The sequence below is a fragment of the Coffea arabica genome, chromosome 6c, assembly GCF_036785885.1.
Source record: "Coffea arabica cultivar ET-39 chromosome 6c, Coffea Arabica ET-39 HiFi, whole genome shotgun sequence".
NCBI classification, from domain to species: Eukaryota; Viridiplantae; Streptophyta; class Magnoliopsida; order Gentianales; family Rubiaceae; genus Coffea; species Coffea arabica.
In genome coordinates, this window is record NC_092320.1 from 58,642,662 (window position 1) to 58,668,218 (window position 25,557).

Consider the following 25,557-nt stretch of genomic DNA (forward strand, 5'->3'; position numbering starts at 1 on the left):
TTTCTTGAATCCACAATTTCTCCGTTTATCATTGTAAGAGCTAAACTTTTCTTTGGACTTAAACCAATTTTTAATAAGATTTGATTGTTGGAAAACATGTACAAATCTATTGGACTATAATGATTCATATAAGCGAAAGATATGTTAAAACATGAATATTATCTTTGTTTTGTATGGATTTTTCAGATCTGTTAATTTCAAATCTGTGTATACTTGTATCATCTTTGATTTGATATATTCTCTGCCATTACTATGTTTGCATTCTCACGCCATATGCCCTTATCTTCAGATAATATACATACATCATTTGATTCAAAACCCCACGCAATTCATTATTTTACCCAAACATAAAAACATAATCAATTTGCATTAGAGGTGTGATTATTACGCAGTAGTTCGACTTTATTGGTCTAATTCATTGATGCATCTTCCATGATCTTCACAATTTCACGCAAAGCATTATAAGATAAATTTGGCTAATAATAATGGACATGCTTAGTAACACCTGACTAATTATTTGTATCAAAATACCGAACTTGCTTTCAATTATAGAATAAATATACTTTCCGATTCATTAATGTACGCGTTAGAATCTAATCGAATCAAATCTAATAAATTCATCGCTCAATCGATTAATTTTGATCTTAATGGATCCAAAAAATGGAACTCCCAACGGATTCAGACAAAACTATGTTTGGATTAAATAGGTCGAAATTGGTTCTCGAAAATGAAATGTACTTTTTCCATCTTAATTGGGATTTTTAGCTGGCATAATAGTGTGTGAAGTCAACATCAAGATAAAGTTAACTATGTGCTTAACCACCATTTTGGTTAAACGATATGAACCAAGGAGTTGATTAGTCAACATGCAAAAATAATTGGATCTAATCCTACTTAATTATCATTCAACTTTAAGGAGAAGATTGGTATCTACTCAAGCAAATATATATATTTCTTTAGCTCCATCGGTAATGCTTGTGTTTCTTTAGACTTGAGGGAATCATTACAGATGCAATATTCAAGCAGAAGGTAGACATTAGTACTACATACTGATCAAGCTGAAGCCAAAGGCCAGTCTCTTTTTGATGGTTTGTTAAGCAGCAGATTCCTATTGTGATGAGATTCATAGGAGCGGTAACAAAGCAGAAAATAGAAAAGGTTGATGAAACTCAAGATGGCAAGCAGCCAGTAGTGGTAGTCAAGGTGACCTTCATTCAGGTTGTTGGCCAACCAGCTTGCTTTACCACCGCAACCAGTAATGCTATTGACAATATTCACCAGAAGACTCCCAAACAGGTTAGCCAGAGCCGATCCAAATGTATAAATTGCTGCTCCAATACTGGACATGCTCTTAGGGAACTCCATGTAAAAGAATTGCAACTGTCCAATTGCATTCAGAGCTTCGGCCAATCCGAGAAATACAATCTGTGGCAGTAGCAGCATTGCAGACATGTCCACGACGGCATCTGGCTCGCCCTGAACCCCTCATCAACTGCTTTTTTCAGCCTTATGCTCTCCACAATAGCTGCTAATACCATGGATATACATGACATTATCAATCCCATCCCCATCCGTACTATAGGACTTAGTCCTTGTGGATTACGAGTATATCTTGCCAAGAAGGGTGCTAGTAGACGATCGTAAAATGCAATCCAAATTGCCATGGTAATCACCATGAACAAAGTAAAGGATCCAGCTGGAACTTCAAAATTCAATATGTGCCTATCCATTGAACTCAGTTGAAGTGTTAGAAAAGAAGTCTGATCAATGATAACTAAGAATATTAGGCCTGTGGACCACATGGGAACAACTCCAAGGAGAACTTTAAGTGATTCAACTTGTTCCACACTGCAGAGGGTCCATTGATCTAAAGCTGTTCCATCCGAAGTTAATTCTGTGTCTGGATCTTGAATAATACAAGCCTTATTTAGACACCTGTATATATAGATATAAACTATCAACTAAAATAACTAACGTTCCTGCTTGAAATGGTTTCAAAGTGATTTTCTTGTAAACTTATACTGATCATGCAGAAAGTGTTTCTCCTATCTTGCCCTGAGTGGAGCAAAATGGAGACAGCACCTCCTAATTTTGATTACTACTTTTTTAGTGAAGATTAAGATTTTTTTTAAGATTTTCTTTTAATATTTTAATAACTACAAAATTTTCTCTAGAAAAGTCATTAGTTGGCAGTGGCAGAAGATGCAAAAATCAGCATAACCAAAAGTTGCCAGAGTTTAAGGAACTTATGTGATGGCAATTGATACTGTGGCAGCTATACCTGAACTGCTCAGTGGGTGCTAGAAGCTCTGGCTTCCTGGTCTTATGGTAGCACTTGTAATTGTCTTTCGAAGGGCAATCAATTTTTCTCTTTCTGAATGCTGCCACGAGAACTGGGAAAAATCCGATTAACAAGCTTTCACTAGGTTTTGATTTGATGTAAAGAGAGGAGCCAACTAAGAACATCAGAGCAGAGATAACATTAAGATGGCAGGGATTCCAAATCCAACTGACCACCCCAAACGATCCTGGATATAAACAATTACAGTCATGGCAACAACAGTTGAGATTGTGGCAGAAGCATAATACCAGTTGAAATAACTTTGTATAACCCTCTCATTGTTGGGATTCTTTTTGTTGTCGAATTGGCCTGCACCAAAAGCAATAGAACAAGGCCTAATACAACCAGCTCCTACAGAAATTAGCAAAAATGAAGACAATAAGGAAACAATTCGAACTCCATTTGGTGCACTGCAATTGTGCAACTGGTCACAAGGTAAAGGCTTCAACGGTGGAACCATAGAAGTCAGCCACAGAATAACCATTCCCTGCAGAAACAGACCATATTTTGATTCCGAACAACCCAAATGGGGGACTAAGAATTAGATCCATAAGTCTTATTCTAGTTACCCAATTTTTATCATATATAAGTGGCAGGAAAAAAGAAAAATGTCCAACCGCGCAGAGCAATACTAGATATGACAGAAGCTCAGATCATCATGGCGTGTTTGTTCTTTATTACATAAACGTCCAATAGCAACCATTCCTATCATACTTCTATTGGTAAATGTTCGCCATGAATGGGCATTTTACAGTCCCAAGTCTTAAGAAGAGCGTTTTCTACATTTTCATTCATCAAATGGTTTATCAAGACCTGTTTCATAATCTGTTCAAGATCAATAAAAATTTTCCACAGCTCTAAACTTTCTTGTTGCTGGACTTTATAGTCAATAATTAAAGGCACCTGATGCATGATAAGTAGATTCTGATGCATAATAGTTAGATTCAATTGTCCCTGGAATTGTCCCCCTTTCCGCTATACTTAGATAAGCTACAACAAATTTAACATTTCTGATCATTCAAATTAAGTACTATATTTGTTACTGATCATTCAAATTAAGTATTATATTTGTTAGTCATAAATTTTCTAATCCTCTGGTAAACCATAAAGAAGATTATCTCAAGAAACAGAAACAGAATGACTTTAAACTGTAATTGCATACAAAACTTGCAAATATTGGTCCAAAACTTAGTACAGATGAGCAATTCCAGAATTTTATGTGGGGAAAAGAAACAAAAAGCAATATGTTAAATTACACAATAAGTAAAAGAGACTCACAAGAAGGCTGGACATGGATCCAAGAGCAATGACCCGGAACCCACCAAAATAAGAATCAGCCAAGAAAGCACCAAAAAGGGCCAAACCATCGGATAGAGCAGCCCAGATAAAGAGTATAGTGGATGCTGTGGCAGTTTCAAAATGGTAAACTTTTGTTAAGTAGAGTATCATGTTTGGCATTAGCCCCTGACTTGCCAACCTCTCAAATGCTACATTCACTGACCAAGAGGAAGAGAGATAGAGAGAGTGAGAGAGAGAGATCAAAACTTTTGTCCAATATGACAGAATGCAGAGCCATACAACATTTCCATGCATACCTAGGATGAAAGGCATGGTCTTGAGACCACCCTTCGTTCTTCTTGGTTCTGGTGAACGATCAGCAAACTCTCTTCTTCTGGATTATTGTCCATCTTCACTTCTTCCATCAACAGCTTTACTGGATTTTAGATTTAATTTTATGTTAGTTGAAATGAAAGTCTTCAATCAAACAAGATACTTCATCAAGGAGGAGTTTTAGTTTGTCTCTATGTTTTTATTGTCTTAGAATTCAAATATATATACTCCAACTTTTGCACTCCTAATCAGAATATTTACCAACCGTATGACTTGGCTTCATTTTTAACGATTGTAATGCTTTTTCCAGGAAAATGCATCTATTAGAGTAGACAATGGATTGCTACAATTACAGCACATGATAATAATTTCTATACATTTTTAAGTGTTCTATTCGTCAAGCACGCCATCATTTGGGCCCTCATTGCAAAACAAAAACTGCGGGAAAGCCTTAGGTGAGAAGCTATATAATCATTATGACTGAAATCTAGCTACTTCAGTAACGTGAAAACTGGAAAGTTGATTATATTAATGAATCAAGAATTAATCTTCTATACACTATCAAATCAAGATGCACAATAATTAATTTTAATTTGATTTTGAAATTAAAATTTTACACGTGTATCATGTATTTAATCATGATAATGTATATATGCTGTCAGTATATATATGCACTAAAATATAGACCCAAAAAAAATTTTAGAAACAGGTACATGAAACGGGTACAAAAAAAAAAGGATTTTAGAGAAAGATTTTATCACCTGTCAGAGGAAAAGCAAGATCCAGGAAAGGCTAACCATGGATTGTTTTGTGCAATGTCTAATGTGACTCACAAGTCACAAGATGTACGGCATGGACAACACATTGTGAAAACTAATACTCCCTTCCTTTTTTTATAACTGACGTTTAAGATTTTGCACATCAATTAAGAAAAGCATTTCATTACTTAAATATGTACACTACTTTCCTTTTGTACCCTCATTAATTATCCAATTCACCCATGGAGGGGCAGATAATTACTAGGGTTGTTACAAAGAGAGAAGCAATAATTACTAGGAGTAGTAATTAAGAACCCTGTATTGGAAAAGAGAGATAAAAGGGTAAAATTGTGAAAAAATAATTAATACTGTATGGGGATAATAAAACGACAGATAAAAGTACACTAGAGCAAATTTCTTAAACGTCAGTTATAAAAAAAATGGAGGGAGTAGTACAATAGAGTGGAAACTCTGAGCACTAAGTATCAATTTTATGCAATTTTGAGCCAAAGTGGCCAACCGCCCAAAACCATTAAAAGATGCAAGAGTTATTGTCCCTTCTTGTTGGGTTGATAGGGCAAATTAATACACGAATTAGTGCATTAATGCACGTATTCTAGTTGACAGTCAAAGTGGCGTTTCCATATCTTTGTTGAACTCAAGACTGTAAATTGTATATCCGCTAGGATGATAACTAGTGCAGACCAGACAACGAGGTCTTGGCTTCAAATTTGGCTGAAATGTGCAAATAATTTATAGGTACTTGAATCCATTGAAAAGGGGTTTTATGTACCTGCCTTGATTTGAATAGTAAGTTAACTAAATAATCACGTAGTAGTACTTTTTTTGGGTAACGTGTTAGACCCACAAGAAAATCTAAAAAATGCTATGCTATAAATTTAAGAATTAATGTTCTCTACACTGTTAGTGTATACATTGTACGTTTTAAATAAATAACAACTATATGAAATTTAAATTTGAAATTTAACTTTTATACATGTGCCATGGATCCATCAATGATAATGTATACACTGTCAGTGTATATAAAATTTGCTTTAAATTTAATCATAGCGAATGATAAAAAGTCATGCCAAGATAAAAAAAACTTCCAAATCAACCCAGACGGTAAGAAATCTGGAAAACATGTCTAATCCAACTAAAAACACGCATACAGAATGCAAATGATTACGCAAATCCAGTCCTGAAGCAATAAAATTAGACTTAGGCACCAGCTTGCCCAAGCTGGTGTAGTATGTTGGTGTAGTATATTCCTATTGCCCACAACTGCTTTGAAAACAAGCTTGGAAAGATGTGTCTACCTTCAAAAAATGGCGGTTTGGGAGTTAAAAATCTGGTCAAATGGAATCAAGCTTTGTTACATAAACTAATTTAGAATATTTGTGCTAAGAAAGATCATTTATGGATTGTTTGGGTGCAAAGGTTTTTACTAAAAGACAAGTGGTTTTGGATGATTTCTGTTCCTATGGATTGTAGTTGGGCTTGGCTCAAAATATTGCAGTTCAGGCCTTTGATTACGCCATTTATTTGAATAGAATAGGCAATAGGGCCACCACATCTTTGTGGTTTGACAATTGGCGTCTCAAAAGGGTCCTTTCTGGTAATGTATTTTCTGGTAATTTACAAAAGATCCTTTCTTTTTGGTAATTTACTTTGATCCTTGGGGTGTAATAAGTTAAATGTAGTGTCTCGAATGATGAGTAAGAGAAGTTAATTTTATTTTGCATCTTTTAATTATACCTAAATTTTCACTTTGATACCTAAATTTCAAAGTATGACATTTAGTATTTGAAGCACCTATTTTATCCTATGTAAGTAAGATCTGCCGCACTTTAGTCCTTAAAATATAATGGGCCAGCCAAAGTCAACAATGGGTTTGAGCTGGGCATTGTATATTATTGGATTAGGATGACCTTGGACTTCAATTGAAGTTCGCCCAAAAATTTATGTATATAAAGTTTATGTTTCATATACTTTCATTTTTAATTATGTATATTATTGAATAACTATTTGTGTATCTATATATATTATAATTTTCATAATCCTAAAATATTATATGCACATTATGGGCTTGTTCTCATTGATTATTTTAGGTGGTTATATATTTTTTTCCAACAAACATTAACAGTTTCATATATAAGAATTAACACTTGATATTGCAAGAGTTAATTACAAAAAGGGGCCACTACCCTAATTTCCTTCTGTGCTAAGTCTATCAACAATATTGGAAAATCTTGTTCCCATTCTACATCATGCACTAACTTTACATCTTGTGCTAAGTTTATGGCTGATTTCATTTTCTAATCTAGTTACAAAAAAGAAATGATAGTTTTCAAAATATGCTTTTAGTTTCCTGAACGTCTTCCAAAATAGTTGCAATGTTGTATTTACAGTCACTGCAGCTATTAATCTGGTCTACAGCTGACTTGCAATCTGTGTGAACTACTATTTTAGTCCACCCTGCATTTTGGCCATCACCATTGCATTTCTTATTGCAAGAGTTTCTTCCTTGCTTGCATCTCCCTTTTTTTGGTTCACTATCCCTTTTGCCTTCACAATCCTTCCCCTCCAGTTTCTTGCAATTATCCCTTAGCCTATTCTAATCATTCTTGCAGAGATTGTAGCATCTGGATACATGTATATCACATTTTTCTTTGATGGCTCTCTTCTGACTTGTGTCTTACTGTTAACATGTAGTGCAGTGTTTTCTTGTTCTGCTTCTCTTGTCTATTTGTACTCTATCCAATCACCTTGTGCTTTCTGTATTGTTCTACTTGGATCCAGATTAGAGTCTTCAAACATTTTTTTGTTCCTAGCTTTCCAAATTTGCCAAAAGATGTTAATGGTAAGGTTTATTTGATCCTGACCTTGTTCCTTTAAGATTGTTTGCATGGCAGTTTCCGACCAGAGCCACAAGTTATGCTATTTGTCTTTCAATCCATCCCATCTCACTAGAGCCAGTTTCTAGACCAGTGCTGCATTTGTACAAAAGAAGAACAAATGTTCTATGGTTTCAACATCCTCCCCACAATAGTCATATCTTCTCTTCTCTTTTCCTAACCTTTTGAATGTAATGTCGTTTACTGGTATGCAATTCTGCAGGCATTTCCACATAAAATGTTTCAATTTGCCCTTTACATTCTATTACCATAACTTTTTCCAAATACTATGTTTTATTATCTCCCAACTAGTTTCAGCATTGATTCTTTCTTTGGCACAGTGCTGATCACAATCCTATTTTGACACTATATATCCAGTCTTTACTGTGTATGTTCCAGTTTTAGAGAATTTCTAGAATACTTTGTCCTTTCTTCGATGTATACTAATAAGAATGCTCTCAATCAGTTCAGCATCTTTTCTGCAAAACCATTGTTATAGAGCCTCTTTTTTCCATTTCTCCCCTTCTATCAGCTCACTTACCCATTCCAACTAGCAATCCTCAAGTTTTTCAAAGGTCACTTTCACCTTTCTCTGATCTGATTATCCATTTGTCCTTCCATATGTTTACTCTACTTCAATCTCTAACTCTCTTCCATAAGCCAGCAAACAGTAGTGTCCTGGAACTGTGTATGCTCTTCCAGCTCCATGATGCTGAGTTTGGGGGTTCTTTCTCTATCCAGTTAGGGTCCTTCATGTATTTTGCTTCATTACCTTGCTTACTAGCAAATTTGGAGCAATTAAGAATCCCCAAATTTGCTCTGCAAGCAAGGCAATATTAAATGCCTCTAAGTCCTTGAAGCCAATTCCCCCTCTTCCCTTTACTTCTGTGAGTTTCTTCCAGCTTGCCCAATGCACACAAGTCTCTTTCTCCCCATCTCCCTACCAGAACCTTGCAATCCTTGATGTGATCTCTCTGCACAATCCTTTAAGGAGTCTAAAGCATGCCATTATATATGTTAGCATGGCCATTATGACTAACTTGATAAGTACCTCATTTCCTCTTTGACTTATTAGCCTCTGTTTCCACCTTTGTAACTTGTTACTGATTTTACTCTTTACAAAGGCAAACGCCTGCTCTTTTGATCTTCCAATGGCCATTGGTAGCCCCAAGTATGTCCCTTTTGATGCCTCTCTCATGCTGTCCAATCCTTCACTCACCTCCTGTTTTGTCTGATTAGTGGTGTTTCTACTTTAGAAAATTGCTGACTTGTCAAAGTTTACCACTTGTCTAGAACCTTTGCCATATTTTGTCAGGATATCTTTCACTTTCAACATCTCTTCTTTGTTTGTTTGCAACACAGTAAGGAGTCATCTGCAAAGAGCAAATGTGAAATAGGAGGGCTATCTCTGCAAATTTTGATACCTATTAGCTCATTTTTTGTCACTACTTTTTTTAGTAGGCTGGACAATCCTTCAACACAGATAATGAAAAGATAAGGTGATAATGGGTCCCTTTGTCTAATTCCTCTATTTGGTCTAATGTGTCCTACTTTTTGGCCATTCAACTTGAAGGAGTAAGAAATAGTAGACAAACAGACCATGATCTATTTAACAAAAATTGGACAAAAATCCATTTTCAACATCAATCTTCCCAAAAACTTCTATTCTACTCTATCATAAGCTTTGGACATGTCAAACTTAATGGTCAAGAATCCTATTTTTCCTTTTCTTTTATTTTTTTCAAAAAATGGAGAATTTCATGGGCTATCACTACATTGTCAAGGATTTATCTACCAAGGATAAAAACAGACTGAGAACAACTGATGCAATGCTTAAGAACCCTTTTGGGCCTATTTGCTATGAATTTAGAAATGATTTTATAAAGTACAGTACATAAACTAATAGGCCTATAGTTCACAACAGACACTGATGCTTCAGTTTTTGGGACCAAAAAATTGATGGTTTCATTCACAACTTTGAGCAAGTAACTAGCATGGAAAAAGCTATTTATAGCAGACACAATGTCCTTTTTTATGATATGCCAATAATGTTGGAAAAAATGTGGAGACATACCATCAGTTCTTGGGGCTTTGTTAGGATACATTGAAAGAAGAACTTGTCTGATTTCTTTTTCTTCAACAAGCTTAATCAACTATTCATTCATTTGACCAAAAATAGTGCTTGGGACCTTTGCTAATATATCCTCAAAATTGTTAGGGTTGGTAGTGGTGAAAAGGTCCTTGTAGTACTTACTAAGCTCCTTTTCAATTTCCTGCTCAGTCTTACACTAGGTTCCATCTTGTTTCTACAGAGTACTGATCTTGTTTCTTTACCTTCTTGTCATCACACTTGTATGGAAAAAGGCTGTATTTCTGTCACATTCTTTGAGCCATCTACTTCTTGATTTTTGACTCCAAAACAATTCTTCCTTCTTATATGCTTTGCTCAGTTGAGTTTTTATCTCTGCAATCTAGCCTCTCTCACCTGGTTCATTTCCTGTTTTCACCTCATTGAGTTGCTTTTTTAGTTCCCTGATCCTTACTTTTGAATTCCCTTGCACTCTTTTATTCCATTCCAGAGTGGCTATCCTGCACTCCTTTATTTTTCCTAGTCACTTTGTACATTATGGAACCTGTGTGTACTTTATCCCATGCTCCTTTGATCATATTCTTTGATTCTAGATTTTTAGTCCAGCATTGATCAAAATAAAACCTCATTCTTCTTTTATGTCTATCTAGATTAGTATCCAGATTAGGATCAAGTGGTTTGGGGCTTTATTTTCTACATGTGTACAAGAGGCCTTATCAAACTTTGGCATCTATTCAACATTGCTTAAGCACTTGTCCAATCTCTCCTTCACTTCCCCATCCCCCCCAACAATTGCTCCACATCCATGGCACCCTTTGGTATCCTATATCTATAGGATCATTACCTATGATGAAGCAATTGAAATCCCTTAGACTTCCTTCAGCTCTCTCTCTCTCTCTCTCTCTCTCTCTCTCTCTCTCTCTCCCCCCAATTTCTCCCCATTCGGTCTTATATCATTGAAATCCTCCACCAGCATCCAAGGCTCTCCCAATTCCTTTTTCTTGCTTTCAAGATGTTTCCACTGTTCTTTTCTGATATTTCTATCCACACTCGCATATAGGCATACTAGCTGCCAATGGCAATTAGTTTCCCTGTCTTCTGTTTTTGCTGCTATATACCAGCTAGTGCTGTTCACTTCGTCTATCTTCACATCATTGCTCCAAAACAAGGCCAATCCCCCTGCTCTACCTATAGAGTTTACAATGTATCCATTTTCAAATTTGATTTTCTTTTGCACTTTTTTCATGAAGTTTTCCTAGTTTTTTGTTTCACAAAAGAACACAATATTAAGAGAGTGGAGATTTAAACCCTCATTCAATTGGAAAATTGTCAAGGGGCCTCCTGCACCTCGACAATTCCACACGGACCACACCACAACCTTTATATACACCTTGGAGGTATAAAGGGGTTAGCCTCCAATTCCCCAGTTGATAGTGTGTTGGTTGTTTCCTTTCTCATTGCTTTCACCTTTGGGTTATCTGCAGCATCTTCATCCATTGGTTCTATCTCTTGTTGTAATGACTCCATTTTTCTTTTTCCTCCCAATTCCCCTAGCCATTCCTTATTTGTAATCTTCTTCAGAGGAGTTCTAGTTGTTCTCAACACTCTCTTGAATTATCTTCATTCTTCTTTTCTACTTCCATCCCCTAAGTTTTCTATTGTCTGTCTTTCCTTTTTCTCCTCAAAACCTTCCATTACCTTTGCCATTATCAATGTGTTTTTTGATTGGCACCCATTGTGCTCCACTTCCATATTCTTAATGAGGAGGGGCTCAAGGCTGCTCAAACTTCTAGTGCTCAGGTCATGCAAATACCCAATGGTCCAATTACAAGAGCGCGTGCTAGGAGAATTCAAGAATCACTTCAAGCTCTTGTTTGCACGATTCAAGAACGAGTTGGTGATGACTTGAGGACCATTGAAGGATTACATAATGGAGAAACTACTCTATACACTTTCCTTCAAATGGAAGAACCAAGTGAAGACTAGTTCACGGAGCACTAGCTTGCTAATTAGGGTTTTAGTTACCATTATTAGTTGTTTGTTAGCATTAATAATTTCGGTCAATTTTCACTTCACTTTGGCCGAATTCAGAGTCTTAATTTTAGTCAATTAGTTGTTAGATATTTTCACCCTTAATGAAGGGCAAGGTCGTCCGTTGGACATTCTAGGGTTTGAGTCTTGTAAGGCTATATATAGCCTAGGTTTTCATTCATTAAAGGAGGATTCAGATTTTTTACAAAAAATATTCGTGAGTTTATTCACTCTCTCTTGCCTCAAGAGAATTTCCTTTGAATACTTGAGAATTAATCTCAAGTTGTTCATCGAACTTATCAATCAAGTAGTCTCCTTGATTGTGGCGTTCTTCTATCTATACTTTTGGTTCACTAAATTTGCTAGTCTTGGGTTAAGGAATCTCCTTAGTTCGTGGCTTGTGATTCTAGAAGTGTCAAAGTTCCGCCAATCATCCCAACTTGGTGTTCGTCTAGATCCGTCTCACATCAGTTGGTATCAGAGCTAGTCGACGACATCAAGTATATCCCGTTGAGGTTCTTTGTTTTTCTCCTTTTCTTTTCTTCGTAAGTTTTCTAGTATTTTCTTCAAATCTGGTCGTGTCTTTCCTTGTGTCAATCCGTGTGACAATTACAAAAAAGAAAAAAAGAAAACAGCCGCATCTTATTTGTTTCCTTGTTGCATCGTTTATTGAATTTTTCCCTTTTGATTCTTGTACACTTCGTGCGTTATTTTGTTGCGTGAATTTCCTTGGAATCTGCCTCCAAGCTTAGCCGTGGTTGTCTTTGGATAATCTGGTTAGTACAAAAAAAAAAAAAAAAAATTTTTGCGACGGCTAGGGTTTTCACTTGCAATTAGGGTTTCCTTGGGCGCAAGTTTCTTGCCAAATCTGTCCAAACTTTAGTTTATTCCACCAAGTTGTTTTCATTAATTTTCTAAACTGATTTTTGTGGTTAAACTTGTTTGGGGTTGGAATCTTGAAGAGGGACTACAATAATCTAGGGATTCTTGAGTTTCTTGAAACTAATCTTGAAGTCTCAAAATTTTGATACATGTCTTGATAGTTATTGGAGGATTGAAGGAGAACATTGGAGTGACATTAAATTCTGGAATTTTACCCAAAAATAGCCGAGTAATTGTGTGTTCGTAGAGCCAAAAAAAAAAAAAAAAAAAGGAAACACACAATCGGCTAGGACAAGGCCGAACAAGAAAGAAAAGAAGGAACTTGATTCTTTATTGCCAAGACCTGATTTGCTACACTTTATTCCTTGAATTTGATCCGCAAAAACAGAAATTTAAGGCAAAGGAAGGGTTTAAAAATTCTGACCAACTTCTTCTTGAAAATCTTGAGCACCTTGAGCCTTGATCACTTGTATCACCCGTTGAGACTTGTGAGGATCTTGACCATCTTGATTCTTGAAGATTTGCACCTCTCTTCGTATAAAAAGTTTCTTGTACGTCCTTGCATCCATACGGGGCTTCCTTGGCTTAGGAGTAAACCTCTTGGGAATTTCCTGAGCAGGCCGCTTGGGGAATTCTTGAGTGACGTCGCTTGTATCAACTTGTGAAGCCATTGTTTAGAACCAAGCGTCGAAACTGTCCTTGTGTGGAGCAAAGAGGAGGGGGCCGAATTGTTTGTTCTTGAGGGAGAGTAAGGGACGAAATTTTTGGGGGGCAAGGGTTGGCTTTAAGAAGAGGAAATTCTAGGAAATTTTAGAGGTGAGGAAGCTATCAAATCTGGAAAATTTTTAGGAAGTTCTAGCCGACTTTGAGAGGGATTTAAGAAGAGGGAATTCTGGAATTTTCAGAGGATAGTTTCGGTTAGAATAGGAAACTGCCAAAAAAACTGTTTGGCACTTAGTTAGCAGCCGACTTTAGGAAGGTTAAAGAGAAAGGAAATCTGGTATTTTTTTGGTAACAATTCTGATTTGGTTAGACGACTTTAAGGAAATTTCCAAATAAGTACAACACCTAACTTGTTTCCAAAAATCAATTAGGAAATTAAGTAAAACACTTGGGAAACTCCATCATTGTACTTGGGCATTTTTTTTTGTACATCAATTTTCCTTGTTCAATTTCTTACCAAATCCGCCATTGAGCTTTCCGTTCTACTCTTGTCCTTTGAATTGGGAGCTATTTGATTCAAGTTTGATTGAATTTTCTTGAGAAATTTCTGATTTCTTCAAAGGAAACAATCAAGTGGTTTGAGGAGTGAATTGGTAAGAGCATTAGAGTGACATAAACACTTGAGTGAAAACACGAGAGGAGTGCAACACTTAAGGGAGCGAGTGAGGCATTTTCTACTAACAATTTGTCAAGTTTTGCAGGTTTCACCATGTCTCAGGAAAATGAACTTACCATTGCTCAGTTATCACTTAAAATGGATGCTATGTGGAAGGAAATGCAGAGGAGATTTGACCAAAGACTGGAAACGATCCATGAGCAGATTGATCAACTAAGTTCATCTAGGGTTTCTTCTAGGAAATCTAGGGGAAAATCCACCCTGGAGGAATCTAGTGACTCCAATGCCGATTCGGACCGTGAGGCATACGGGCAAGGGAGACCGAAGAGAAACACAAGAGCAATTGGTGATGCAATCAAAGGGATTAAGATGAAGATTCCTCCATTCCAAGGCAAATCCGATCCGGATACATACCTTGAATGGGAGAGTCAAGTAGAGCTAGTATTCGATTGTAATGACTACACCGATGCACAAAAATTGAGACTTGCCGTAGTAGAATTCACCGACTATGCCATAGTTTGGTGGGAACAAGTGGCTACAAGCAGGAGAAGGTGTGGTGAACCACCTATAACCACTTGGACTGAGCTCAAGAGACTTATGAAGAAGCGATTTGTACTAAGTCACTACCATAGAGACTTGTACCAAAAACTTCAAACCTTGACGCAAGGTCAACGCTCAGTTGAGGACTACTACAAAGACATGGAAATCTCCATGTTGAGGGCTGATATTCAAGAAGATAGAGAGGCTACAATGGCAAGGTTTCTCAATGGTCTGAGGGCTGAAATAGCCGATCAAATGGAGCTTCAATACTATGTGGAGATAGAAGATATGGTGGAGAAGGCTATCAAGATTGAGCAAAGGCTCAAGAGGAGGGGTACAACCAGAAATTATAACCCTCATCCACAAACATTTACTCGACCATTCCAGTCTAGAAGGGAAGAGAGAGGTTCGAATGCTTGGAACCCTCCAAAGTCGAAGCAAGATCAAGGGTCAAGCTCACGGCCACCTGTTACCAAAACCGACTCCAAGGTTGCTTCAAAGCCAACAATTGAAACTTCAAAACCTAGGAATCGTGACACCAAATGTTGGAGGTGTCAAGGAGTTGGACATATTGCAAGCCAATGTCCAAACCCAAGGACCATGCTTGTCCTACCAAATGGAGACATTGTCACTGATGATGAAGAGGAGGATTACAAAGACATGCCTCCCTTGGTTGAAGAGGAAGATGAAATAGAGGAAGTTCCAACTCAAGACAAAGTTGGATTGGTAGCAAGAAGGGCGCTAGCTACTCAAGCTAGTAAAGATGAGCTTCAACGTGACAACATCTTTTACACTAGGTGCCATGTGACCAACAAGGTATGCAGCTTGGTGATTGACCCCGGAAGTTGCACTAATGTTGCTAGTGCATTGATGGTGGAGAAACTAAACTTGTCAACTAGTGAGCACCCCCGTCCCTACAAGCTTCAGTGGTTAAACAACAGTGGAGAGGTACGTGTTCATAAACAAGTTTTGGTTACTTTTCGCATTGGTAGGTATGAAGATGATGTTATGTGTGATGTAGTACCAATGCAAGCTACACATATACTCTTAGGGCGTCCTTGGCAATTTGACAAAAGAGTCATTTTTGATGGTTTCTTGAACAAATACTCTTTTATGCATAATTGTAAAAAGATTACACTTGCACCTCTTACACCTCAACAAGTACATGAGGATCAAGTTAGTCTACAAAAAGAGTATGACTTGCATGCTACCACCAAGAAGGACAACGCCAAAGCTAAGAAATTAGTGTTGGCCGACCCTTCTTCAAGCAAGTTGGATCACTCTCATTCGGTCTTCGAGCCCACACAGGAGAGAAAACCCAGCATGCTTGCCAAGGTGAAAGATGTGAGAAAGGCCTTGCATTCTAATTAGGTTTTATTTATTTTATTGGCAAGGAATCCTTACTCACTAATGCTCTTGATGCTTCTTTGCCTAGTGTTATTACTAACCTCTTACAGGAGTATCAAGACGTCTTTCCTGAGGATATACCTAATGGTTTGCCTCCATTAAGGGGAATTGAACATCAAATTGATTTCATTCCTAGCTCTTCCCTTCCAAACAAGGCACCATATAGGACCAATCCTGAGGAAACCAAGGAGCAACAACGACAAGTGGAGGAGTTGCTTAGTAAGGGTTGGATTCAAGAGAGTCTAAGCCCTTGTGCTGTACCAGTTCTACTTGTTCCGAAGAAAGATGGAGGATGGAGAATGTGCACTGATTGTAGGGCGATTAATGCCATAACGGTAAAGTACCGCCATCCCATACCTCGTTTGGATGACATGCTTGATGAATTACATGGTGCTATCATTTTTACTAAGATTGATTTGAAAAGTGGTTACCATCAAATTCGCATGAAAGAAGGAGATGAATGGAAAACTGCATTTAAAACAAAACATGGACTTTTTGAGTGGTTGGTCATGCCTTTTGGGCTAACCAATGCACCAAGTACTTTTATGAGACTCATGAATCATGTTTTACGCTCTTTCATTGGTAAATTTGTGGTCGTTTACTTTGATGACATTTTGATCTATAGTAAGACTCTAGATGAGCATGTTGTGCATTTACAAATGGTCCTCGATGCACTTCGCAAGGCCAGCCTCTACGCTAACCTTAAGAAGTGTACCTTTTGCACAAATCAATTGGTTTTCCTAGGATATGTTGTTAGTGAGCAGGAAATTCATGTTGATCAAGAAAAGGTGAAGGCTATTAGTGAATGGCCAACCCCTACCAATGTAAGTGAGGTGAGAAGTTTTCATGGCTTGGCAAGCTTCTATAGGCGTTTTGTCAAGGATTTTAGCACAATTGCTGCCCCACTTACGTCAATTGTCAAGAAAGATGTGCAATTTCATTGGGGAGAGGAACAAGCTAAGTCTTTCCAATTACTTAAACACAAGCTCACACATGTACCTGTTCTTAGTTTACCTAATTTTGACAAAGCTTTTGAAGTAGAGTGTGATGCTTTTGGTATAGGTATTGGACCTGTTTTACTCCAAGAGGGTCGCCCAGTTGCCTACTTTAGCGAGAAGTTAAATGGAGCTGCTCTAAACTACTCAACCTATGATAAGGAACTCATGGCCTTAGTGCGAGCCCTACAAACATGGCAACATTACCTTCGCCCTCGTGAGTTTGTCTTGCACACCGATCATAAGTCGCTCAAGCATATCAAGTCCCAAGACAAGTTGAGTAAGCGACATGCAAGATGGATTACCTTCATTGACAGTTTTATCTTTGTGATCAAATACAAGACAGGTAAGACGAATGTAGTGGCTGATGCACTCTTACGAAGGTATGCACTTATCACTACATTAGATGCTAAGTTGCTTGGTTTTGAATTCCTTAAAGATCTTTATGCAGCTGACTCAGATTTTGGTGAGATTTTTGTCTCCTTGCCACGACACTCTCGTGAGCACTATTTCATCTCTCAGGGGTTCTTATACTACAAGGACAAGCTTTGCATTCCCAAGAGCTCCATGCGCACACTCCTAGTACGAGAAGCTCATGGAGGAGGACTAATGGGACACTTTGGCATTGCCAAGACCTTAATGATTCTCCAAGAGCATTTCTTCTGGCCACGCATGAGGAGTGACGTAAAACGGCACATTGAAAGGTGTGTGACTTGTCACCAAGCCAAATCAAAGGTACACCCTTATGGTCTCTATACACCTTTGCCAATTCCACATGAACCATGGGTTGATCTGTCAATGGATTTTGTGCTTGGACTACCTAGGACTAGAAAAGGACATGATTCAATCTATGTGGTAGTTGACCGCTTCTCCAAAATGGCCCATTTTATTCCTTATCTTAAAACAGATGATGCTAAGCATGTTGCAGATTTATTCTTTCGTGAGATAGTTAGATTACATGGCATGCCACGCACTATTGTTTCTGTTAGGGATGCCAAATTCCTTAGCTATTTTTGGAAAACTTTGTGGTGTAAACTAGGTACTAAATTGCTATTTTCTACTTCTAGCCACCCACAAACTGATGGTCAAACCGAAGTGGTTAATAGGACTTTATCTACCCTGTTGCGCGCAATTATAAAAAAGAACATTAAATCTTGGGAAGATTGCTTACCACATGTGAAATTTGCATATAATCGCACTGTTCATTCTGCTACACATTATTCGCCGTTTGAAATTGTGTATGGTTTTAACCCTCTCACACCTTTGGATTTAACTTCTTTACCTGTTCATGAGAGAGTTAACTTGGATGGTAAGAACAAAGCTGCATATGTACGTGAGTTACACACTAAGGTGCGAGCCAACATCGAGAAGCATACACTTCAATACATCCAAAGTGCCAACAAGGGGCGCCGCAAGATGGTCTTTGAGTCTGGCGATTGGGTATGGATACACATGCGCAAAGAGAGGTTCCCAGTCAAAAGGCGTAGTAAGCTATTTTCACGGGGAAATGGTCCATTCCAAGTCCTGGAGCGTATAAATGACAATGCCTACAAACTTGAACTTCCAGGTGAGTATGGGGTACATGCTACTTTTAATGTATCTGACTTGAGTCCTTTTTATGCAGACGATGAGTTTGATTTGAGGACAAATCGCCTTCGAGAGGAGGGGACTAATGAGGAGGGGTTCAAGGCTGCTCAAACTTCTAGTGCTCAGGTCATGCAAATACCCAGTGGTCCAATTACAAGAGCGTGTGCTAGGAGAATTCAAGAATCACTTCAAGCTCTTGTTTGCACGATTCAAGAACGAGTTGGTGATGATTTGAGGACCATTGAAGGATTACATAATGGAGAAACTACTCTATACACTTTCCTTCAAATGGAAGAACCAAGTGAAGACTAGTTCACGGAGCACTAGCTTCCTCATTACTTATTCTGTAGATTCCTCTACTTCATTTCTAGCTTCCTCTTTCTTCCTTTCAATGCTAAACATATTCTTCCTTTCTTCCTATTGGCTCTCCTTTGGCTATGTGGTTGGATCTTGTAAATATGCTGTCATCTTATCCTCGTATACCTTTCTCCTCATGGATCCTTGGTCTTTTCCGTCCTTTTTTTTGCATCCCTGCTATATTTCCACTATCAGCTTTTTCCTTGTCCTTCATTCTGAGTCCAACTACTAAAGCATTGCTTCTGTCAGCTTTCTCCAGTTTCTTTCTTTCTATTGCTTTTGGTGGTTCATTCCATCCTTTTAATAGGGATATCATGATGTTTCTTGCTCTCATCCTTGCTCTGTATTGCTTTTCTCTCTGCATCACTCCTTCTCTTCCCCCCCTTATTACAGGATTTCTCACTGTGTCTTATTACCCCACAGTTATAGCAAAAGTCTGGGCAACGTTCATACCTAAACTCAACCCATACCGCCTGATCTTTGAGTTTAATCTTTGTTCCTTTGATCAACAGTTGTGTCACATCAATTTCTGCCATTATTTTCATCTGACTTTTCTTTTTCCCACCAATTGCTAGGATTATTACATCTCTTACAGATTTAAAGATCTAGCCTAGCTTGAAGCCTACTGCTTTGCTCATCCAGTGAACTGGAAGATTAATTGCACCTATTTCAAAGCATGTTAAAGTATGTTATATCTCTTTCACATCCCTCTAACCATTCCTTAACAATTAACACCTGATTATCCATTATCCATGGACCACCTCTTAGTATCCTTCTTCTATCTTTCTCTTTTTCTAAATGGAACTGAAACAAGTTGGGGCCCAGCTCTATTATCATCATCTTCATAGGGTAGCCCCAAGCATGGTTGGTGAAATTCTTAACCGTTGTGAAGTTTGCAATTTTTTCACCTATCAATTTTCCCGCTAAGCTGCCATTGCAACCCTGTATGCCTTCTTCTATGTCTTCACCACTCAGATCTACACCGTCTATTTCTTTTTTCGATAGCTCAAACTTTTGGAATGTTCTTGCTAGAGATTCTTTCATCATTAAAGAGAGTATTAGAGTGAGCACAAGCACTACTTCTTGGTCACTGAACTTCCTAGCTGGTTAAACCTGCTAAAGAAAGCAATCAGATAAGCAAGTAAGGAAATTAGATGTGGAACTAAAGGCCGATAGTGTACTATTAAGAACTTCAAAAGCTTGAACATAAGATTCAGTGGAGCCGACAGGCCCTAAAAGCATAAACTTCAGAAAATTCAAGAGGAATAAAAGTAAATGCAGGTAAGGTTTCAACAAGAGTAAAAATTCCACATCTTTGTTTAATGGATCATGTTTTGTCTTAGCATTTACTCCAACAATTAATGGTTGTGATCGAACTACAGCACTAATCTAACAGGGGTGTGTTTTTTAATTTTATGGTGAAATCTGGGTTGACTCTAAGATTGTGCAGTGTTAGGATTTTGAAAATTTGAACTTTCGAGACTCCTACACTTAGGAGAGGAGCTCTAAAGTTAGAGATAGAAGCTCTCAAGAAGAGAGAGACTCAGTGTCTTTTTTCCTGATGATTTTATAGGGGTGGCAATTCCTGACACGATCCAAAAACACGACACGAACCTAACACGAAATTAATGGGTTTGGGTTGAGGTTTTGGGAGTTTGGATCAGAATCGAGTCGAACCCGATGAACCCGAAAAGAAAATAGGTCAATTTCGGGTTAACCCGTAGTGACCTGATATGACCCGATGTGACTCGTTTACGAATTAAAACTAATTTAATAAACATAAAAATTATTTTATCTAACTAAACTAAATCATTCTTTTTTTCCAAAGGCATTAATTACTTAATCCTAAATGAATTTATTTAACTTGTGTGAAGTTAAAATTATTATATTTGGACAAATAATATATTATGTTATTTTTTACTTTTATGTTGTTTTAATTTATTTTATATTTGGTTTGGGATAAAACACTTTTATGGTGTTTAATTTATTTTAGATTTGGTTTGAAATTATTTATTTAAATTTTTATTACTTGATGATGTAATTAATTTTGTGAAAAATTGATTTTATTAGAAATTACAGTGATAAAATAATAAATTAAAATTAAGTTTCGGGTCATTTTGGGTCGACCCGCCAACCCGAAATTTTCGGATTCGTGTCAGGTACCCTGACCCGTTTCGGGTTAGCGGGTCGGGTTAGCAGGTCAGCAGGTTCTTTGTTATACTTAGGCCTCAACCCGACCCGCCAACCCGAACCCAATCCGTTTGCCACCCCTATGATTTTAGGTGGTTATAGATTTTGATCTTAGATAGTTTTTTTTTTGTAATTTTGTAATTTATTTTTGTATTTAGATTATAGATTTTTTTAATAGCTAAAAATATTATATTAAAAATTTAAGAGCAACTTTTTGTTGATTTTGATTAAACATTATAACACTCCTAATAATCAGATTTTGCAAAGTTTAAAACAAATGAGAACAAGACATGCATATAACTATATAAATTAGTCGTGTGCTTAGGTCAAATGTGAATTAGGCTCGAAGTCCTAATATCTTTGTGATCCGAGTATGAACCTCGCATTGTGTGACCAAAGTACAACAGCAAGAATATTTTACAATAGCTCACTCCAACACGAACATCCTTTAGCACTCTGCATACAATAGTTTCAGCATTAGAGGTTTTCTATTGGAACACCCTATAATTCCTCTTTTTCCATATATGATATACAATTGTTTCTAGTGCCAGTTTCTTTAATATGTTTACAGAGCATTCCTTCTTCCAATGGCAACTGAGCCATTCAACTTCAGTGTTCCACTCATAAATCCCTCGATATTGCAAGCAACATTGCTGTATTCTTGATCAAATATCGCAGCATACTCAAAGTGAATATGCGGCTTGTATTTGGTCAAGAGTACAGCAATGCTGCTTGCAATATGACATACTATTCCAATGCCATTTCTGATAATGAACTAATCTGAGCATGATACAATTTAATTATGATAAAGAACCAAGCGGAGCCTTGAGTAGTTCTTTTCTTTCTTCTTTCCCTTTTTAATTATTATTTATCTTTCTTACAGCCTTTTTTCATTTAGCTCTATTACACAAGATCCTAGTTAAGAATTCTGATTAAGAGGTTGTACTTTCGTATTCTCTATACCAGTATTAGAACTAGATAAGAATTGGAATAGTGTTTTAAGGATATGTTGATTCATTTTAGTACGATACAATTTTGCTTCTAATAAACAACAAGCATTACTTATATTTTTAATGAGCATTATTTTGAACTGGAAATTTTTTTACAATTCCTTGAACTCGTTTTTCAAATGACATTTTTATTATTTTCAATCACCTTTTTACCTGTTATACATCATGTGGTGAAAAGGTCTATGAGATTGTTATTAACAATAATTTTCTAAATAATCTTCAATTTGAAAGCATATAGTTTCCAGTCTAAAAATTCAATAATGTTATTTTCTTTCCAAAAACCATTGCAGAATTTATTCTTTGCTGGGTCAGACACTTCAGGTGGCACGATAATTTGGGCTATGACGGCGCTTATCAAGAACCCCTACAGCAATGAAAAAGCACAAACTGAGTGCATGGAGAGAGGAAATGATAGATGAAGATGATCCTCAAAAGCTTCCCTATCTCACAGCTATCATCAAGGAGACTATGAGATTGTACACAATTGTTTCTAATTTAGTCCCAAGATACTTAATGGAAAGTGGCATCCTTGGCGGATATGAAATTCAGCCCCAGACTATAGTTTACATAAATGGTTGGGCAATTGGAAAGGGATACTGAGTATTGGGAAAATCTACGAGTTCTTGCCTGAGAGATTCTTGAATAGTACTATAGATATGAAAGGGGAGCACTTTTAGTTGCTCCCATCTGGGGTAGGCAAAAGATGATGCCCTATATACTCCCTAGGGCTAGCATCTATGGAGATCGCACTTGCTAATATTTGAATTCATTCAACCAGGAATTGCCTTCTAGAATGAAGAAAGAAGACATTGATACTCATTGTTTACGTGGTGCCCTGCGACTTGTGGCAAGAACCATCTGCCTTCTTAGCAAGGAAAAACAAATGACAACTTGGGAGAGAGGGGATAGGCTGGTTGGTTAGGAAGGGAGAGATTCTACCTGAGAGGTCACGGATGCAAGCCGTAGCAATTACACTAAAAAAAAAAAAACAAATGTCAACATAGTAGTTGTAAAAAGGGTTACAAACGAATTGAATCGAGTCGAATCGAGTTTTGACCTAATTGAGTTGAGTCTCGACTTAATTTTATCAAGTTCGAACTCGAGCTCAAACTCGATGACCGCTCAGTGTAAAGCTCTCGAGTCGAGCTCGAGTTTAAAACAATAAAAAAATTATTTTAATTTATAAAAAATTGATAAAATAATATTTTTCTTAATAAATATAAAATATTATGGATATATATATGTAATTTTACTATTAAAATAATATATATGTATAAAATTGAACTGGTGAGTTAACGTGTTGAATATTTTTGAACTCAAATTTGACTTGATTTGCTCGAACTCGATTCAAACTTGATATTGACCAAACTCGAGTCGAGTTTTGAATCAAGTTGCTCGCGATCAACTTGACTCGTGTACACCCTAGTTGTGAAGTTGTGTAAGGTATGAATAATTCAAGAAAGAAATATTAACAATACTCTTACGGATTTATTGCACAATATTATTATATTCTAAGCATTCAACTAACATATTAAATACTCTTACGCAGTTTAAATATATTGTAATGTTATAATATCCATGAACTATTGCAGTGCATCAAAAAAATTATTAAGTATTCTTTGAGATATTTATTAAAATTTTAGAATGATTAGATATCAAGAACTATGTATATTTTTATTAATGAAATACAAAAGATACAACAATTCAAAATATTTAGTTTCTAATAAAATTCATAAATTTATCAATATAACAATTAAATCGCACCAATAAAAGTGTGGATAAAAAAATAATTCAAATATATTAAAAAGATAGAAGTTGTTAGAAGAAAGGAAAACCATAAGAAAAACCCAATGAGATTTATCTTCAATTATATAAAAAAGTTAACAGTGCCTTCAAATACGATAGTGAGTGATTAGATTAGCAAGAAAGTGAGGAATGGGCTATATATATATATGCCCCAAAAATTATGCCCCAAATTAAAATGACCAAGTTTTGGCAACACTTTGCTAAGCTTAGTATAACCTTGACTGATAAATATCAAATGTCATATTGTATATTAATATACTCAAAGAAATTATGAGATCTCTAATTCGACTTTTAACCTTTCCTTTTCTTCCTTCTCTCCTGCAATAGTTGGAGTTTGTTGAACAAAAGAAAAGTATTATATATTGTTTGTTTTATTTAAAGAATCACCACACCTGTCAAGACATTTATGAAAAATTCTCGTGTTAAGAATCTAAATTTTTATTTTTTACTCACAATATTATTTTTTTCAAAAAAAGTATATTTTTTTAGAGAACAAAAAAGTGTGAAAGCTTGAAAAAAAAAAGTGTGAAAGCTTGAGTTTGGGTCAATTAGATTGGAGCTAGAAGCCTAACAAACCAAAAGGGCCGAGTGTTGCAAACAATCTTTAAGCCTGAAGGATTCTCCTCAAGCTATGGAAGCAGGTATTTTTAGTTAAGCACGTCTTTGGGTTTGTAGCAGAGTCCAGGCCAGAAGCCCCAATTGAAAAGCCTGCTAACAGTAAAGATGGAGAGGTTAGCACAGGTCGTCTGCCGGATTTTCAAATGGAACCACCCGCGGTGCTTTCAAATACTCCTATAGGATACACTGATTGATGTAATCCCTTACAAACATTATAGGTATGTTTAGACAAGTTAACTTAGTTGATAGTAATTAGTCATTCTCTTATAAAAGATCATGTGCTCAAGTTTCACTGTCGATGTAAGGAATGTATTGGTGTACAATTTATAAAAATTCATGTAAGTGATCTATGGTTCCAAATGTGAGAATTATGTTGGTATGCAATTCGTAAGAACCTATAGTCCCAAATGTGAGAACTATGTTGATTGACGATATGTAAAAACTCTTACAAGTAACCTATCGAATGTGAAAATTGTATTGGTGGTTGATCCGTAATTGAAGCCGACCAACGGTAATAATCAGAGTCAAACCCACCCAAATTTTTATTTACCAAGAAAAAAGAAAACATTATAGGTGTCTGATTATATTAATTGGTTTTGGATTCCAATTTTGAAAATTATTCTTTTTGATCTTCACATTTGCTTTCATAGTTAGATTTTGAAATAGGTAACCCAATAATAGATTTTAGTATTTCTGATTAATTAGTCTTTTACAAAAATTGTAGCATGAACAGCACCACGCTGTTATTTCATTTAAATCTTGTAGCTCCTCCACCATCTTGCAGTTGTTTATTGCTTTGAGCAATTTGGCTTTCTTTTTTGGTTAATTTCTCACTTGAGATATGGCCAAATTATTAGTTTGTCCAAACTACAACAACAGGTCCGTTTGGTTCGTGTGAATTGCAAAAAAAAATTTAAAAAAATCTCAAATATTATTTAATTTGTATCATAAACACAATTTCCAATCATTCTTTTATTTGACATACATTACATCATAAAAAATATTATTGTATTATTTCAAATTTTTTTTCCAAATAATCTCTTATCCAAACACATCTATGTTAAATTCAACTAGTAGACGCAATAAGACGACATATTGG

General features: G+C 36.5%; 1 protein-coding gene and 1 pseudogene across 1 annotated transcript; one reads left to right on the forward strand and one right to left on the reverse strand.

Moving 5' to 3' along the window:
• Positions 1–970: 970 nt before the first annotated feature.
• On the reverse strand, positions 971–2,825 carry LOC113693357 (protein NRT1/ PTR FAMILY 1.2-like; annotated as a pseudogene).
• An 11,216-nt stretch (positions 2,826–14,041) lies between these two features.
• Positions 14,042–21,808, forward strand: LOC140008842 (uncharacterized). Its single transcript, XM_072053738.1, has 7 exons — positions 14,042–15,436; positions 15,620–15,832; positions 15,946–16,235; positions 16,521–17,594; positions 17,958–18,457; positions 18,515–18,603; positions 21,638–21,808. Exons 1-7 carry the CDS (start codon positions 14,042–14,044, stop codon positions 21,806–21,808), a joined length of 3,732 nt encoding a protein of 1,243 aa, XP_071909839.1.
• Positions 21,809–25,557: the final 3,749 nt, after the last annotated feature.

Coding starts and splice junctions, on each gene's coding strand:
- LOC140008842 (XM_072053738.1), top strand. CDS start 14,042: ATGTCTCAGGAAAATGAACTTACCATTGCTCAGTTATCACTTAAAATG. Junction 15,833..15,945: donor TGCTTGCCAAGGTGAAAGAT/GTGAGAAAGGCC, acceptor AACCTCTTACAG/GAGTATCAAGACGTCTTTCC. Junction 18,458..18,514: donor CTACAAACTTGAACTTCCAG/GTGAGTATGGGG, acceptor CTTTTTATGCAG/ACGATGAGTTTGATTTGAGG.